General features: G+C 43.5%; 2 protein-coding genes across 6 annotated transcripts; one reads left to right on the plus strand and one right to left on the minus strand.

Annotated features, from left to right (window-relative positions):
• Positions 1–172: 172 nt before the first annotated feature.
• Positions 173–12,868, minus strand: LOC106745221 (sorbitol dehydrogenase-like). Of its 2 annotated transcripts, XM_014620605.1 has the most exons (6): positions 12,790–12,868; positions 9,751–10,930; positions 1,197–1,454; positions 867–1,104; positions 545–723; positions 173–463 (listed from the first exon to the last, which is right to left on the minus strand). In XM_014620605.1, exons 2-6 carry the CDS (start codon positions 9,913–9,915, stop codon positions 260–262), a joined length of 1,044 nt encoding a protein of 347 aa, XP_014476091.1. In that variant the 5' UTR covers positions 9,916–10,930; positions 12,790–12,868; the 3' UTR covers positions 173–259. The 2 variants fall into 2 exon arrangements, with proteins under 2 accessions (XP_014476091.1, XP_014476092.1); XM_014620606.1 differs by lacking the exons at positions 9,751–10,930; positions 12,790–12,868 and adding an exon at positions 2,197–3,186.
• Positions 10,954–17,312, plus strand: LOC106745219 (tyrosine-protein phosphatase non-receptor type 5-like). 4 transcript variants are annotated; one of them, XM_014620599.1, is made up of 9 exons: positions 10,954–11,619; positions 11,757–11,896; positions 13,470–13,665; positions 13,779–13,950; positions 14,189–14,410; positions 14,484–14,894; positions 15,115–15,410; positions 15,536–15,745; positions 16,618–17,312. In XM_014620599.1, coding segments are annotated over exons 1-9 (1,770 nt in total). In that variant the 5' UTR covers positions 10,954–11,617; the 3' UTR covers positions 16,739–17,312. The 4 variants fall into 4 exon arrangements, with proteins under 4 accessions (XP_014476085.1, XP_014476086.1, XP_014476087.1 ...); XM_014620600.1 differs by lacking the exons at positions 10,954–11,619; positions 11,757–11,896 and adding an exon at positions 12,295–12,699; XM_014620601.1 differs by lacking the exons at positions 10,954–11,619; positions 11,757–11,896 and adding an exon at positions 12,940–13,300.
• Positions 17,313–19,315: the final 2,003 nt, after the last annotated feature.

Below are 19,315 nucleotides of genomic sequence, written 5' to 3' on the forward strand. Positions count from 1 at the left end.
TATTTACACACCTCGCGACAATTACGTGTCGCTAGGTATATTATGATCCGCGTAATATGTCCGCGAAAGTTTTATATATATATATATATATATACGTATATTATAACTACTCTTCTTTATACAATGTCATATTTTAAGACATAAAAATGTGAGATTATTCTTATCTCTCGTATGTATGAAGCAAAGGAGCAATAAAACTTTATTAAAACAAAAGTATTTCTTATCCTTTAGAGATCGAGTTACAAGCAGAAGTATCATTTCACAACTTGAAGACAGCCTTGCTTATTTCTCCCTTCCTCAGCGCGTACAGAGCGTCTTCGTATTGAGACAGAGAGAACACCTTGATCCCTAATTTATTGTAATCGATATATTTCTCCGACATCGCTTGCAACAAAGCTAAGCCTTTGCTGAAGCTGTAGGGGTTTATATTTACTCCTAAAATCTGCAGTTCCTTCTTGTAAACCTGCCAGCAAAGTAAAGTCTCTTCAGTAAGCGGATTAGAAGCGAGACATCTGTTCAGCGGTGCGATGTCGTCCGAGTTTACCTGAAACGGTTCGATCGTCAGCTTCGCTTGCGGATGAGCGACGCCGAATACGCATAAACGACCGCCGGGACCCAATAAAGGCACAGCTGCCTCCATGGCCGGGCCGGAACCGCTACAATCCACAGCCACATCAAAATACCCTTTCAACTCGCTCTGACTTTTAACTTCGTAATTCAAGCCTACGAGTGCAAAAAATGTTTCCGTTAGTTCGCTCTCAAAAGTAGTATCCTGTATCCCGAAATAGTACAAAGCGTAATGATGATGATGATGATTTTTAAAAATGTCTCAAGTGAGATCCGGAGAAGGATCTCTCTCGAGTTACCGAGATTATCGGCGATCCGTCGGCGTTTCTCCTGCGGTTCGGAGATAGTGACGGTCTTGCGGAGGCCATGCAGATGGAGCAAACAAGCCCACAGTAAGCCTATGATGCCGGCACCTATTAGGAGGACCTTGCTTCCAACATTCACGGGATTAAGTTTGTCCCAACCGTGAGCCAGACACGATAACGGCTCGCTCAGCACCGCCTGGTGCATTTCCATTCCGTCCGGGATCGGATACACCTACGAATGTACAAATACGTACAGCGAGTGCAGCGGGGACGACGAGTGCAGGCACAGCGTGGTGCGTCGCACCACGTAGCGATATCGCGTACCTGCGTCTCTGGGACGAGCGCGTGCGTGGCCCATCCGCCGTTTCGGAAAATCCCTAAGGTGTTGTTTATGCCGCCGAGCTCGCAGTAGTGGTAATTCGCATTGTGACAGTGATCGCACTTGTCGCAACCGCTGTTGGGATCGACGGCGACGCGTTGGCCGACCTTGAAGATTGTTACCTTCGACCCAAGCTCATCGACCGTGCCCACGAACTCGTGGCCGAGGGTCACAGGTCCGTCCTTTTTACAAGGAAAGGATCCCTGAGGAACATATTACTATCAAAAATAACATCCGTCCGTTGTGCACGTTGGAGTTGATGCGCAGCAACGACGCTATGATAAACGAGACGATCGACGGTTAAGAGGATGCATACTATTTTATCGCGGGTCGTGTCATTTCAGATAAAAGCGCCATTATCGACTATGATAAAACAAACAATTATCGCATGTCACGTCTTTCCTCCGCAGCGTGGAATATTTCAAAAAATGTAACGACTCATCGGCTCAAAAAACCAGTTAAAAAAAATATTCTGCGTTTTGCCGTGTGTATTTATCTTCACAGATAGTAATAGAAAATATTATAAACTTTATATCTCACTGTAAATGACGTAACTCGTAAAAGTGCGATGCAATTATATAAACAGGCATGGGAGCGGTTTAGCAGTTAAAAATAATTTGAAAATAAAGTCTCAGTTTTTCACTTTATGAACATTATGTTGCCGGAGTCGCATGTTGCTACTTTCTATCTTAAATTTTTTATTTTGCCTTGAAACAAGCTATTTATCGAACATGGTATTTTGTGATTTTTTTTAAAGGCTCCATTCGAATAAGAAAAAAGTGACTTTTCTTCTTAAAAGTAAGAAAAAGTGAGATGTTTCTAAATAAGTGAGGGAAAGTGAGGGAAAGTGAGTCTTCTATGCCTGTATAAAGAATAACGCTGTATGAGACAACTGTTCTAACGGGATTCTTTCAAATTACGCAAGCCCACAATGTAACAACATACTTCTAGAATATGAAGATCCGTGCCGCAGACTCCGGAATACGAGACTTTAATTCGGACCTCATTAGGCGCCGGTTTAGCAATATCGCATTTCTTAAGAGTGAGCGATTTACTGGACGAATCGAAACTCAGATATTCCATTGTCGCTACCCGTGTACGATCCGCTCGAGACGCCTCGATGGAGGATACTGAGAGATCTAATCATCCTCTTTCATTTTTTTTATATTCACTTTTTACGAGTTCACGGCTCTCGTGTTATCTTATCTTAGAAAACGTTCACAACATTCGATGTTATATAGACGCAATGATTATGTTATTCCGATGTCACGCGTAAAAGGTCACCATAGTTACGTGCAGATTAAAGCTTGAAAAACGAGTGTGCAAACGACAGCTTAAGCGTTATAATGTACGTGTGATATAAACTAATGATAAACTAATTCTTTGTTTCCTTCAATATTCGGCTAACGGCTAAGATTCGATCAATTATGAAAAGAAAGAAAATAAATAAGACGGTAAACATGCGCCGAATAACAATAAACAGTAATATAATAGCAACGACTCAGCAGCGAATCAGGGCAAAACAGGCGCGCGGATTAAGCGATAGAGGCAAAATTCAAAATTCACGCATGTTAATACTGCGAATCTCATTGCCTGGCCTATCGCATGCCGAGACTAAGCTGTTAAAATAAAAATAAAATTATAGTTACCAGAAAACAAAAGCGAAGCTTTTAAACAGCCTTGTAAACAGTAGCGCTTTCTAAAGAAAATGCTATATTTGAAAACTTGGCTGGTAAAATACTGATTTCTTTCTGCAAAGTTTATGTCGTGTTGGCTGCACAAAATCATAAATACTTTCACACGGTACGCGCGGAAGAGTACACGTGAAGATAAATTGGAGCATTGCTCGATATGTGACAAAAACCACTAAAAATGTTAAAACTGACGTCAGTATACTCTAATTGTCAGTCAGCGTAAATATTCACCTGATACAGAAATCCTTCGGCTTGTACGTACCGAATGTAGCGATGCTTCAATCGGGAAAATTTTAAAGAATACTTCGGTACTTTTTTAATTCAATTTACAGCCTTAAAAAGATACGAAAAGTTTACAGGAAAAAATTTAACATACATTTGTTAGATTTTCTGTTAGATATAATAAAACAGAGCAACGTATTCGTCATATTTATATAAGATCTATATGTACAAGAAATACAGAAAGAATAGCGTGATTATGTCAGTGTTTATGTAACATAACATTTTAAGGATCACTTCTACGTTATCGGCGCTTGTCAAGTTCGTTATCAGCTCGTGAGCTCGTATCCTTTCGATAATGATAGTCAAGTCGGTTCGGAATTTTCCATAAGCGCGGGGAAATTATTGGCGTTGAAATACGTGGGTTCTCTTCCTTTCAGTTTTTCCTCGAGACACGTTTTCGCTCCGAACTACCGTTATCACAATTTCTTTCTCGAGTTTTTTTCTGATGTGAAAAACGCTGTATAAGATAGTTAACTGTTCGTGATTTATCAAAGTCTTTTGTAGAATGTCTTTTGTTTCAACAGATTCGATACAAAAGCTATGCTCCACCCTCATTTTCGCGCAATATGGGCGAGTAAATGTAGTTATAATGTTAACCTTAGCTTAGCGTTCACGAGTCAAGTTGACCTAAGCTAAAAATTAAAATCTTATAGTTGTTAAATCTTGAATTATTGCGCATATAAATATGGAATTCTCTTTTTTAAAATATGCAAAAATGTTTACTTATTCCTGTGTAGAATCAATACGTTATCTCTTAAATTATCTAGTTTAAAAATAATAATGGCACACATTTTTCAAATTTACCTTCCGCAATCGAAAACTATAATATCTGGTACACTGTATATGGATAGTCACATTTATATGTATAAAAATTTATTTATAGATATAGATTGATAGATATTAAAAGTGTATCAAAAATGTCACTTGTTCTCACAGGCCTGTGCTACTATAAATTAATCAGTAAAAAATAAGCGTGCCAACGAAGCTAAACTATATGTAATAATTGTTGTACAAAAATGTACGCAGTGAAAGCACCGAACGAATCGCCGAATGAGTCCAATCACAGTCGAGAATCACAAAACGTCAATCTTACACGTTCCCATCGATTCTCGAGCGTGATTTCGATTGAACGGTTCCCCACTCGAATTCCGTTGCTTCCGAGTTTCCGAGTCGGTCCTCAAGTTGGACCGAGATCAGGCAAACGTCGACCAAATAACGCGTTCTCTTCGACTTTAATTGCGCATAGAAATGAACTGTAATAAAAATGTTCCGTTTCACGGGGAAAGTTCGTGGACTTTCTCGACGTCTAAGACGTCTCGTCTGAGACGTGCACGGGCAAACGGATGCCGACTAATCGCAGCCTCGGGCATAAGCTCGCGTTCTTCCGTCGGGGAAACGTAACGGCGATGCAGAAGCGGAAAATTCATTCATGCACGGCGGATCGACTCGGCTATGAACGAGCGTCCTTCGATTCATGAGAAATTTCGGGTCAACGGGACGGAGCTGGATAACTGGTTGCACTGGGAAACCGGAAATGAGGTCGCGAATGACGTCATCGCGCGTTCACTGCCGTTCATTCAACCCCCGGGGATAAACTGGGTTACTGGGACAGAGCTACCCCTCTATCCTGATCTTTCGGGAGAAAGATCCCCGGACTCTAGAAAGCGGGGCCACGCTCCGTGCGTCATGCGTAAACGCCACCGCGAACTGAAAACGAACCGAGTCGAGCACGTCGAAAATCATGCGATTGCATTCGCGCCTCTCTTTCTCATAGATCTTTCCAAAACACCGCTATTTCTTTTCGGAACTCACCTCCGCAAAAGCTGCGAGCAACGTTCTATGAGCACTTTCAAGCATGAATTATATTTATACTTGGGTCGGAGAAATGCAAGATAACTGTCACCTGACACTTGATTTCCATCGTGCGTCTAAATCAACTTAACTCTAGCACAAACTTCGTAATATCTAAGCTTTCAGTGCAAGTCCTTCTCAGAGGACTAAGCCATAGGGTGACAATAAACGTATACATATCCCTGGAACTTTTTGGAACTCACTCCTTCGTAAGATCCGAATAAGTAGAACTTTGAATATTTTTAAACGCAAACTTCATTCATATCTGTGCTGGTGAAACGCAAGACTGCGCGAATTTAACTAAATAACCAGGTACACTTAGTAAATTTTTGCGACCCCTTGCACTTTAACGTTCGAGTTAGTCCTCTTTTAATTACAAATTAAATTAAAGAACTGTACTGAGTAATTACTCAATGTTTTCTCTGTAACGCTCTTAGAAGGCTTAATCTTACAGCGACAATAAACATATCTATTTATCTATCTATCTCTCTCAACAAACAAAACGTCCATGGTCGGCGCTCAGCAACCTCGAAGGATGGCTATGAATCCTGATAACCTAGTTTAGAATCGATACGATATGTCTGAGGGAACGGTCGAACGCGTGATCCCACCGACGTCATCGCTTCCGAATTAGGTCGCTCCGGGAAATGTATCGCTTAAAACATCGGTGCGCTCGCACAGGACGTCCTAGAATTTCGCTTCCCTCGTATGCCCTTCCGCCCTGAACGGAAGTCGTTCGAGGGGCAAAAATCCGATTCATCACTCCGTCGCGTTTCTCTAACGGCCCGAGAGAGAAACAGGCTCTCTCTCTCTCTCTCGAAAGCTCCAACGACCCACGAATTGACATTTAAGCGTAACGAGACGAGCAGAATAATGTGATGAAGTGAGCAAAGCACATAAACATTTGCGTTTTATTCTTGTCCGCAATTTCCCGAACACCGAGTGAACGAGCAAGAGAGAAAGATAGAGGATTGAGAGAACGATCTACTTGAGACAGATCGAGTATCTCCCTGCGCAAAAATGTCTATCTATGTCTGTCTTGCGCGTATTCATAATAAGTAGCCAATGACGGCACGTGGTTTGGTTTCTGAACGAGCTGCAAGGTGAATGGACCGTTCGACGTCATAGCGCTCAAAGTAGGTCGTCGTGGATGAGCCAGGGTCGTATCGCCTTGTCCCTTGTTATTGCCACCGCGACACGGCAGTACAGTTCATTGAAAAACCGCGACTCGATCAATATCTTCCGCGGGTGGCCGTGTTAACAACAATTTACCAAGCGGAACAACGTCGAATTCTTGGCGCCCTTTGACCTATGAACAACAGGCGCCGGCCTGTGCCGAATAGTGAACGCGGGCACGGCGGGTGGGATCGAGAAGGGGAAGAGGTAAAAAAAAAAAAAAACGCCAAGGCGAAAAGGGAAGGACAGAGAGAGAGAGAGGGAGAGAGAGAAAAAAGAAAACGGGGGGAGGAGGAGACAGACGTATGAACGGAAAGCGGAAGCGACCGAGCCGCTCGCTCAATGAAAGAGCTCTATCCCCGCGAGCGGATGCGAATGGGTAGGCAGTCCATTGAAGGTTGCACGGGTATTCGCATTGCGTATGCGCAGCTTCGCCGTTTCTCTTTATTCAGCGAAAGACATGCTTGCTCCATTCGTTCGGCCGTTTCTCTCGCCGCCATACCGGAGTAATCGTAAAGATCACTCGGATACTTCTCGAGAGTTCTCTCGGGAAGAATCGAATTAGCGTCGAGAACAGGATCTGTAAGTCCGGATCGACAATAGCTCAACTCCAAACAACAAGTGATAAAACATTACAATAATGTTGTATTATACTTGTCGAGTGAGAAATTGTAACATTCGTATATAATGTTATTGTTGATTGGCGTTTACTGGAAGGTGCTGCAAACTTTTAGTCTTCTACCACCTTAAGCTATAAAATGTAACACAATTTCTGAAAAACGCGTCCCCCACGCTGTCAAGTCGCGATAACGCTTAAATCTAACATTGAATAGGAAAATTGCTGCGTTCATGTAAATATTTGCTAAAAAGTATTTGAGTAATTTATCTTATTTGGATTAAGTAAGTATTATTTGAATGTAGCACACTGAGAGAAAAAAGTGTTACATTCAAGTAATATTTACTCAATCCAAATAAAATAAATTATTCCAATACTCCTTAGCAAATATTTACTTGAATGTAGCAATTTTTCTCAGTGTAGGAATTGCGACATTCGTTAGCGCACTGGAAACGTTTTTCGCTAAAAATTACGTTACAATTTAAAGCTTAGAGCAAAAGGTCGCTACATGTATGCTACATTTATTGTTAGATCCAGCTTGAAACAACGATCGTCCATTCGTACAAACCGAGAATCTAACAGTGATCACACCCGAATGTCGTCCATACATCAGCCGGATAAAAAAAGACCCAAGTACGTCGGCTCGCCGACGTGTTTTAAAATGCGGACGCGGATGCGTGAATCAATGCGCTCCGTAGGCGATCTCCTTCCTGCTTATTTCGCAGTTACGTATGTTTCAAAGTTTTTTCCGGTTAATCATCGATTATTCCATGCTTAAGCGCGACACAGACACACACATCGAACGAGACGTTATATACGAGGAACGTTCTGTTTTCTGCGGCCCGACTACCGGAAACCGGATGTGACGTAGCCGTCGGGCTCTCTCAGCACACCGCCACCGAACTGCGGAAAAGCCGTCTGTTCTCCGGCGAAATAGACTAAACGGTATCTATACGGTGGCGTCTTGAAAAAATCAAGGCGTTTCTAACGCGCTTTTGCGCGCGATATCACACACGTCGATTTCGCATGTGTAATTTAACGAAAGAAGAAATCCAGAGATTCGAAATTAATGTCGGATTTGGCGACATTACAGATGCAGCGTGTCACGATGTGACCTTCGCGAGGTGTAAATCTCCGATGAGACACTGCTCTGCCAAGGCCGCCAAGAGAGCTCGTATCCGTCTTGTATCTGGCCGGAAGAGGATGTGACGTGTCGCTCGGTTGATTAAACTATTAGTGAAAAACCTCCGTCTCATGCAGCCGCCGGATTTGATTAGATAAATCGCCACGTTCGTATTGACATACGTGCGAACGTTGATCGTGCGTCTTGCGAGTTAATCGCCGCGCACATCAAGCGGAAATATCAAGAAAACGAAAAGTATAAACTGTCACGCGGCCGATGATGCAGCTGTTAATCGATATCTAGGCATTTTTATCGCGGCCTGTGGAGATCAACTGTGAAATCCTCCGCGTATATATTTTGTCGTCTACGCTGCGCGCCGCGCACGCGAGCAACATAATGTCGATAATGACACGTGCTCGTGTACACGTGGAGCATCGTGTCTGAAACTCGGCTCTGTTAAAATGCTGCGAGGCGATATCCAGAAATAGCCCGAAAACTCTGTTAACGGTGGCAATCGCTCTCTCTTCCTCTCTCTCTTCCTCTCCTATGGCGCGCCGAAAATTGACCCTCCATGAATGAATTTTCGTGAAACACTTATTCAATCAGGCTCCTGTGGAACTACATCGCTCTTCCACTTCGAGTCGCAAACCACTTCATCGGGCCCTTTTAATAATATTTTCATTCATTTCGTGCGTGTACCGCGAAAATGTAGCGCACGCGAATACATCGTGAACGCTCCGACACGTTCGGTTTTCCTCACGATAACTTTCCTAGCATAATTGCTCTTCTTCTCTTTTAATTTTTTAGTTAATCGTATTATAAAATGAGAGATCGACAGAGAAGTAGAGAGGGTGAGAAAGAGAGAGTGGAAGTTTGCTGCGTGCGTATCGATTGGGGACGCTGTTCGCCGACGAGACTAGCCTACATTCTATCCCCTTTCTTCACCCTTCCCAGCGAAGGCCGGTTTATTTCCCTCCCTGCACCCTCTCGACGACCCATGTTCCAAGTTCTCATTCAACGTAGCCTCCTCTCTGCTATCTCTTAGCTAACTCTCCGCTACCCTGCCGTCTACCGCTCTTTTTTCCTATTTAATCTCTTCTCTCACGGTCGGTGCTCGAAGAGAGTTTATGGAAAAACAAAGACAACGAACTAAAACGCACCACGAAGAAGCAATATACGTGAGCAGCGACGGAGAACAGAATGAGCATCGTTTCTTTCGTTCGTATCAAATAGAGGCGTTTATGTCGAGCGTGAAAGAGTGTAAAAAGGGCGAATAACAAGCGATGTTGCGCGTTATTTCCCCTTGTGACGAAGAAATTTATACACGTGGGCCTGATTGACATGTGTATAATAAACAATGTCCAACCGTATAAAAAGTATTTACTGTATAATTATTCGCGTAGATCATCGCACGGTTGTCGCCGTGTCAGTCGGGAACTCGTATGAGCGACGAGGGAGGGAGGGAGAGAAAGAGGTAGAACGTTGATTCTCTTCTCGTCGACAATGTCATCCACCATCGGCGGTATCGCCCTAGGATGCCGCGTACAAGGGTCGGTAAAGCGAGGCCACGTACCGCGCCAGAGGGAGGGTGGGTCGGATCCGCGTATCCGTGTCACGAATGCGCGCGTCTGCACACTCCACCTCGCCACCCCTTCGCGGCCAGCGAAAGAGGTGAATGCAGTTGGCCGTCATTTTGCAATCCGTTCAGACGCCATTCAGATGCGTCCGATGCGAGTGCCCGACATCGCGCGAGTTACCTGCAGAACGTTGCCGCCGTCGTCTTCGACACTGATGTGCACAGGGTGATGCGGACGATCCCAACGACGTCTTAACACGTGACAAGGTTCGAGAGAAGGGAAAGGCTCGTCCGCTTCTTCACGTCCTCGTCTCTTCGCAAGGTATACAATCATTGTGGCGAACATATCCCACTAGCGCTTCACGAAGATCGGTCACGATCGAGCACGAGTAGCTTCCGACCGTCGCATCGTCCGAAAGCATTTTCGCTAACATTTAGCCGACGTCTTCATTCATCGCGCCGAATTCCGGCCGAGGATCTCGTGCGAAACCGAGTGCGACTCCTCCTCTTCCTCAGGAACTTTCTTTCGAGCAGTCGAATAACGCATGTACGCATCCGTACGTCCGATCAGAGCAACAGTGTATTTTCACGTCTCCGATGGAAGATAGATGGGAGCCGTGTTAATCGTGTTACCACGTCGAACACGAAGCGCATTCTCGTACCGGCGATTTCATACATTTATAAATCACTAATAACGTTCTTGGACTCGATATCCTCCCGGGATATTTTCAACGACAATGCAAATTGCACAAACTCAATTGCGATCCTAGATGCAAATAACTCGGCGTATTCCTCGCGAGTCGACGGTACAACGAGACTTTGAACTCTGAACCGGACGGCTTCGCCTTCATCGAGTACATGATTGCATGTAATTAACGTGTACGCGTGCGGCGGATAAGACGAGACGCACACACGCCCGCGCCGTGTCTCCCTTCTTTTAGATAATTTTACACAAAACCAGAAAAAGTGCCGCAATTTTATCCGAAGTATTAATACATCGACACGCGTTAAAACGGTACATTTTCCCATAAAAGCGCATCCTCGTTATTTCTCGCTCCCGCGTAAATTTAATTCAAAAAGAACGAGGCGTGCATCTTTTTGACCATTGAACACACACTAAGTGTACGTTGCCGGAACGAAGGCGCTTTTTGCAATTCAATCTGATTATGTGTCTAACGATCTACATTTTTCTCGATTACATTCGTCGAGTCCCCGTCATTAGTATGACGAGACAATTTTCCAAGTTCTTATCCTCCGTGGTCGTTTGAGTCTCTCCTTCCCTTGGCCAATCGTCGTCGGGCAATTTTACGCAAGTGCGTGTATTCCTGGATGCGTGCGCCCCACGAAAGCTCACGAGCTTCCTGTGGAAGGATGAATGGGAATCAAGTCAGTCGGCGGAGCGGAGGCTCTAACATTCGTACGGGTTTTTCGTCGTTTCCCGACGCGTAGCCGAATATCGCTCGCTTTCGTGCTCGAATTTATTCTTCCTTTCTCGCGCAACGAATCGTAGATACGCGAAGTGATCGGCTGTTTAATTGATTCTCTTAGATCTCCCTTATTTCCGAGATTAATCCAGAGTGTTTCGCCGAGCAGGTGGACATATTTGAACACGCGTTCCGTTCAATCGAAAGACGTACGCGACGTGGCGATTTATTCGCGTTAATGTTAAAAACGCGGCACTTGGAGAGTCGAACATTCAAGTTCCGGCTGGCTGCTTATTGATTTTTTAGCCGCTGCAACAATGATCGCCGTTTGCCATTGTCGTGCTGTAGTCATCGGTAAATAATGTGCAAGACGAGTTCGTTGCTGAGAAAAAGGGGAAAAACAAATCGAATCGCCGGGGGAACGTTGAATCGAGGATTGTGCAAGTCCGTAACGACGCGGCGTTCGTAATTTCATCACGAAGGCACCGCCGAGTCGCACCGAAAGGAAGGACGCGAAGATAAAACAATATTACTCGACTTGGCGGCACGAATGTGTACGTTCCAATAAACAAGAGCGGCGAACACGGACATCCGGTCTCATGAATCACCGGTATATTCTCGAGGATGTACGTAAGATACGCCGCTAGAGAGATATTCGTGGATGTCGGGGCCGTGCATACGACCAGACGACCGATGACAAAAATACCGTCGATCCTCATCTCGGCCTCGAATCTTAATCTCCCATTCGCTCATTAATCGGCAGGGGGAGGGAGGATAATCGAAAGCAACGGGACTACGAATTCGATGAGGAGCTGGCGAGTTTCGGACCACCGGATAGTATCGAAAATTTCTCGAATCGAGTGCGCACGACCATGAACCGGTGCGAAGACGCTATTTCACACGGTAATACCCATCGACGCGAGCCAGCGGTTCGCGAGAAAGTTTGCGAGGCGTAAGATCGGGCGTAGCGATCGTGAGCAGCGTTGGCTCGATTCGTCAGACACGACAGTGAGATGACGATCCATTAATCATAGCACACACGCACGTACACACACACGCTCTCTCTCTCTCTCTCTCTCTCGTGAGGTCATGCATCGACAATAGACGCATTATTCGTGCTTGCGTTTGTCGCGAGAACAAGAGCGGTCTCGCGACCCGCCCGCGCGCCCCTCGCGGAGACGCGAAACGTAAAACTCGATTCCGAATGTGCATTACTGTCATTAATCGCACGTGCTTCGCTTTCATTCACGCCGACTCCCTCCCGCCGAGCGCACGATACGGGCGTTCGCATTCGCGCGGCGATTGGCCGGCGGTGACGTGCCGGCGAGCTCCACCGTACTCCCGATTGGTCGCCGCTTACTCCCGCGTACTACTACCGTGAGCGCGAGGTCGAGCCGGTCGTGCACTACGAATAGAAGCGAAGCGTCAGGTCAAGGCGCGCAACGCGGAGGAGCGAAGCACCTCTTCGAGAGACGGAGGGTGAGAGAGAGAGAAAGCGAGAGCCAGCCGAGGAGAGTGTGTTGCCAACAAGGAGTTTGCGCGGGCACGACGACGACGGCGAACGAGTGTGTAGCGTCTCTACTCCACCAATATGGCGGTGCCAGCGTACACGCAACCGCTATTTTCGAATCACCGAGCTCGCGGGCCGCACGCCACTGTCAATCACACCGTGCTCGCGATATTGGCGTACGTGCTGTTGGCGAAAGGTATCGATCAAACACGCGAGCGAATAACCTCCTCCTACCTACGTCGATCACGAATATCGTGCGAGGAGCATCGTCCGTCGCGCCACTCACCGCTGTTGCAGCATCGCAGTTCGAATAACAGGATGTGGTTTATTCGCGACGCTACCACGACTTCGGGATAGAGCGTGACAACGACGACGCGCGTGCCGAGCTCTCTCTCTCTCTTTCTCTCTCTTTTGGCCATGTGTGTGTGGGTGCGTGTATACGTACTGCGCGGCTCAGCACTCTTACAATCGACGATTCTATTCATCCGCATCTGTCTCGTGTCTCATTGGTGAACCGCTGCATCGGCCTGTATCCTCCTCGTCCCCTTGTCCCTCCTTGCTGCCCCACCACTCCGTGATTTCCTTCTTCTGCTGTCTCGTTCATAAAATTGACGAGTTGTTTATTTCCCGTACGGCTCGACGGTAAAATGCGACGTTTCCTTCATTGTACGTTTCACGTCGACCGCGTTGCCGACGCATTGTCAGCTGCGAAACAAACACACACACACACACACCATACACACATCGTGTTGGTTGTAATCAAATTTCCATGGGCGATAAGAGGCACCAGAGATTAAGTGAATTCTTGCCGCTTGGCTTGCGTGACTGAGATCACGTAGTTTTTTTTTTTTATACGTACGCTTACAGAATCTCGCGCAGTACTGATGAATGTGACGCTTTGATATTGTGATAACACCTCTCCCAGTGTGTCATAACGTGCAATCTTTTTTACGATTTTAATTATAGATGGTACGAGCGTTTCCTTAACTTATCAATATGTGGATGATGCGAATTACTACCATACAACCATCAACAATGGCGATAATATAAATCCCTTGGAGAGATTGTATTCGATATCCAAACAGAAGTGGCATAAGGACACAGTGGTACCAAACTCCTTATTGCCATCTACAAAAGGAATGCCTGCGAGATCTCATCACAGGTAAAGCTTACGTGTATCATGTGCATTCAAGATGTGATATCAAGAGCGATCAGATTCCGATATCATTCAGAATAACAAAGTCTCCTCCTCATCTCGATGTACTCTTCACGCAGGATCCGGCAGTCCATGACAGATGATGCTGGAATGGATCTGCAAGTGGCACAACTCAGTACTCAGACAGATCAGGAAGTACATTCCAGGACGACTCTATCATGGGTTGATTGGCAATTGCCACTCTTTATAGCGCTCTGTGCCATCGCTGGCACTATTCTTTTTACATTCCTGGTGAGCAATCGATCTTCTCGCTACGAGGAAAAATTATAAAAAAATTATAGACATTATATGTAGAGAGATTGTGAGATTGAAAGGCAATTACGGGTGCACTTCCATTCTCCTCTTCGTAACAAATACAAATGACTCGAAAGCTCCAGTCTTACTAATCTGACATTTGACTAGCTTCAGTATAAGTGGATCATTTCACTCGAGTGCACGACTGTACAGTATAATGAGAATTTTTCCAAAGGTCCTGTTATGGCTGCGGAAACAAATGTCGCGTGAAAAAGATACCGAGGATGGCGATCGGCAAGGTCTGGTAGAAGAACGTGCCACATGTTGCCCGCCAGACAAGTTAACCAAAGACACGAAAGGACCCGTAGAGGCCGAATGGGTACACGAAGCGGCCGCGAAGCCGGCCGCACCCGCGCACCCGATACAACCGATCCCTCAAGCTTCATGTTTACCGGAGGTAAATCCGCCGATATGATTCGCGGGTAACGTTATGAAATCGCGACGAAAATACAACTATCCCGTTGGAACAGGTAATATCCGTGGCGACGTCGGAACGCAGACCGGATCCAGTCCGCATAAAACCAAAGAAATTGATAGAACGACGGGGCTCGAGCACAAGTTTGACTATAGGACTGGCGCCAGCTCCCGAGAGCCCACCCCACATGGTCACTCCGACGCGGGAGTGTACGGCGGAGGAATTTTTATTGAGCGCGGGAAACGTACTGTCGAGGGCGCAGCTGAAGAGGGTGGTCAACGATCCGACGGTCTTGCATAAAGAATTCTGGGAGGTGCCGTTGAACCTGCCGGAAAAAGTGGACATTTGCGGCTCGGGGGTGAAAAATCGATACTGCTCCGTCTTGCCGAATCCGCAATCGAGAGTGGTCTTGCCGAGCTCTTCAGACGATCCTCTCGCCGGTTATATAAACGCCAACTACATTCGAGTACGTAGGCAATGGGGCACCGTCGTTATTCAAATGTCTCATTGAACTAAAAGTAGACACAAAATTGATTAAGACTTCAAGGTTTTCAATCGGGATAACAGAAGGTAAACATGGCCGCAATGTGAGCCGAAGCGCGGGTTTCGTTGTGTAACCGTCTTGAATTAAATGAAAAACCGAAGAGGAAAATTTGACGAATAGTAGACGAATGAATCAATTGCAGGGATACGACGGCGAGGATGCCAAGTACATCGCGACACAGGGACCATTAGCTCACACGATAACAGACTTCTGGAGAATGATTTGGGCTGACAAAGTCCCGGCGATCGTCATGATTACCAGACTGCACGAGGCGTCTAAAGCCAAATGCGACGCGTATTTTCCCTTTGACGTGAACGGTCGTATACACGCGGGTCCCTTCACCGTCATAGTCAACTATATCGATACGAGGGACGGTTACACTGTCAGAACCATGGAGATCAGGCACGAAGGAGAAAGGCGACATTTGCAGCATTACTGGTAACGGAGCTACTTGTTATTTATGCGATAAAACCATAGATTGCCAGGTCTCCGCAGTACACCGCTTTTATCGATTACTATTTTCGTGCTCTATTATTTCAATGCTGAAATGAAATGATCGATAGGTATGACTCATGGCCGGACCATGCCGTACCCCAAGCTGCAGATGCGCTCGTTGGTATGGCGGCGGAAGTAAACTCTTTATCAGGGACAATCGTCGTCCACTGCAGCGCAGGCATCGGACGTACCGGCTGTTTCATAGCGTTAGCGACAGGAATGACTCAACTTGTAAGAGATGGGAATGTCAACGTTTTAGGTATCCTATGTCAAATGAGGTAAGAGGTGATGAGGCTTTTGATATAGTCTGCCCTATTTCATTCTATTCTACTCAGCGCTACCACCCAGTCACTTAAATAACTTTTTCTTGATAAGTCATTAAAAAATTTACTATCGTCCAAAATTAATCGCTATATTTTCATCGTTTTTCTGAGTTACTGTTAAATTTGTAAAACATATACGTTCTACAGATACACATAAAAAATTAGCCTTAAATCAAGAATAGGTATTCTCATATATAAGCAAGAATATTTATTATAATCTTCTTAGGAGGTTTTTAGTTTTGAATTGAGTTTAAATAACTTAAATAACTTAATAACTTGCATCAATATAAATTCAATCAAATCAAGATTAAATTCTTCTAAAAAGTTCATGATATTCTTGCTTATATATGAGAATATCCATTCTTGATTTAAAATTAATTCTTTTTCTATGTATGAAACTAAAAGATGACATGTGAATTTTCAAAGACTGAAGTTTATTTTTATTTAATAAAATATACCTATTTATTTCATTTAATAAAACTGCTTCAAAAGCATACTTGCATCGTTCATGCTCTTGGTCTGTTCTTGTTATCAACTTTCAAACCATACTGTCAAAATAACTTGCTATATATTAAGTTATCTAAAGATAAACCTGAGAAGATAAAAGAAAGTGACTCTTTTGTTTAAATACTTTTGCTTAGTTACTCTTAGAATTTGACAAAAAATGTCACTTTTAGTCACTACTTTAATACTTGACAGTCACTTTTGCCATCTTTTCTGGAGCAGTCATTATTTCATTTTTTTATCTGGTGACTGAATGGCAACGCTGACTACTTGTACACTCTATAGAGATTTCCACAAGTATACGAGTACCCTTGATCTTCCAGATATGACAGAGGAGGCATGGTGCAAACAGCTGAACAATATGAATTTGTTCATAGAGCACTTTATCTTTTCGAGCAGACGTTAGATAGCAAACCGTCAATGACTTCGGCGAGCAGCAACTGAACGGATCTTCTAGGAAGCGTTTCTCTTTTTCTTCCTCCCCCACAAGAGAACTCACTGTCGCACGTGAGAATCACTTTCGTCCAGGTGTGCATACGTGTCTGCCGCGCAAGAGTGTTTAACTTTTTATGAATCTCAACGTCAGCTTGTGAACCGGCGGTCTCGTTATCTCTCTAATATTCGGACGAGTTAAGACTCGTTTAATAAGCTGCCATTTACTACTGCCATGACAAAACGTTGACAATTAATATCGCTCGCAAAGCTCAAAAGGAGAACGAGAGGATTCACCGTTGGAGCGCAATTTTCTAAGCAGGTGCTTTTTAAAAACTGTACTTCAGTAATAGTTTAACAAAGGAATTGCTTTCGTTTATAGTGACGCGCGATATGAATCGTACGATACGTACGCTCGACTTGAGAGAGAAAGAGAGAGAAGGAGAGAGAGAGAGAGAGAGAGAGAGAGACGGGAGATTATTTTATAAGTTACAAAATTAAAAAATAATCCCCTCGGACGCGGCGATAACGTACTCGCGATTGCGTATCGTGAAATTTCTACTTAAAAAAAAAAAAAGGAAAAAGGCAGTTACTGGACTTGAGATCTGATTATCTATACATTCCTCGTGTGTACTATGAAATAGCTGGTAAATCTTGATGAACATTCTCTGAGAGATACACGAATATGTAACTGAGAACACTGTCGCGATTTTAATAATCGAGGTAACGTGAGATTCTCCGTTCGTAGCGTCACGACGGAGTAAAATGTGTGACAAAATTTACCGGGCCGACGTGCATGATGAACTAAAGTTAATTGTAATTACTACCTTTAATGGAATCTAGTTAAATGTGTGAAATCGTGACAAGTAACAACTGAATTACTAATTTATGGGACCGATAGAGAATCGATTAGATACTGTCCTATTTCCAGTTCCTATTTGATTTTCAAGTATCTCTATGATTTTTACGACTTTTATTTAATTCATCAACTAAGACTGAACACAGGTAGTACAATATATAATAATTATTTAGATTATAAATCAATTTAACGATACAAAAAAAGGAATCCCTATAGCAGTTAGAAGTATATTCACTCTATTCGGGAAAAAATGTATTATAAGGCAACTAAAAAAATTTATATAGTATAATTCTTGCCTTGTATTTTATGAACAGAGATATATTTAATTTGTTAATTTCACAATTATTGATTAATATATACGAAAAGAAGTACTGCATATTACAAATATAAGTAGATATTTATGAAAACTTGAAAACACATAGAAACGTTTTATGTACAATCGTTGCTTGATATTTTCAACCTTGAAAATTGCTTTTGTCGGAAATTAATATTCAACACATGTTTCAGTAAGTTGGTATGAATTTTTCAATCATTACCGCGAATTTGTGGATGGCAATAAACGATCATCACACCATAATCATTCTGTTGTTCGAACAAACGCTATTCACTTGGTTGCTAGTACTTTTCAAATACGACCTCTTAGCTAGTAATATAATAATAAACACCAAAGTTTTCGATAGTCTAAACTCGGATAACACCTTAACACGTTGGGTGCGTGGTTATATATAAGAGAATGCCCAGCTCGATCTAAAGGTTGAGCTCGCACCCAACGTGTTAATCTACGGTGTACGTTGTGTATGCATTTTAAAATGCTAGCAACTAGCTCGTTGTGTTTGTGGTCCAGCTTGACGGCCGCAACTTACCTTGAATACACTCGAATTTAAACAGGAATATAAAAATGTATCTGGCTTTTGTGTGTACACAACAAATGTCTAATGGAACAGTTACATATGTGCTGTAAGGAAAGCGAGATCTTTCAATATATCTAGATAACTCGCATCGCTTGTTATTGGTTTGAATTTTTGGTAAAACACCTCCAGATACATATACAAAATATGCATTCATGTATATGCAACTACACCTATACATGTATATGTATACCAACATATACACATACATACAGGAGTGTACACAGATGTATATATATGCATGCACATGCATATACTATGTATATAGATACATTGTACAGAGAGCAAAAAAAATATATATATATTTAAGAGAGTATGTATTTGTGTAAGATAAAAATATATTATTTATAAATGCGCAAAGCCGCAAGTGACTTAGCAAAGATGTATCAATAGGCCACACAACAATAACAACAATAATAATAACGATAATAATAACAGTAATAATAACAATAATTTAGCAACCCCTCGGTGTTCAATTGTACTTATGTGATGTAATAAATGTTTATAGTATCCGTGCATACACACATGTCAGATTCATAAAATATTTTCTCTTCCCGAAGTTTGTCGATTTAAACAAAAAATTACTCGACCAAAACGAAAGACGAGGGAATCGTAGTTTAAAGAATTTCCCCAAGATTGCGGTTATAAGAGCAACGTATAGTTTAGGTAGGTGTAAGATCGATCTTTATTGCATCAATGACTGCGTTCGGCAGAACGTTTGTTTTGCAACTGGAAATTGGCAATTTCTTGTACCGAGATTGGATTATTTATCTAGGTCTAAGTGAATAATCCAATCTCAGTTCAGAAAACGTGCAACAGTTG

The sequence above is a fragment of the Dinoponera quadriceps genome, unplaced genomic scaffold, assembly GCF_001313825.1.
Source record: "Dinoponera quadriceps isolate SergipeBrazil2010 unplaced genomic scaffold, ASM131382v1 scaffold1270, whole genome shotgun sequence".
In the NCBI taxonomy this organism is placed as follows: domain Eukaryota; kingdom Metazoa; phylum Arthropoda; class Insecta; order Hymenoptera; family Formicidae; genus Dinoponera; species Dinoponera quadriceps.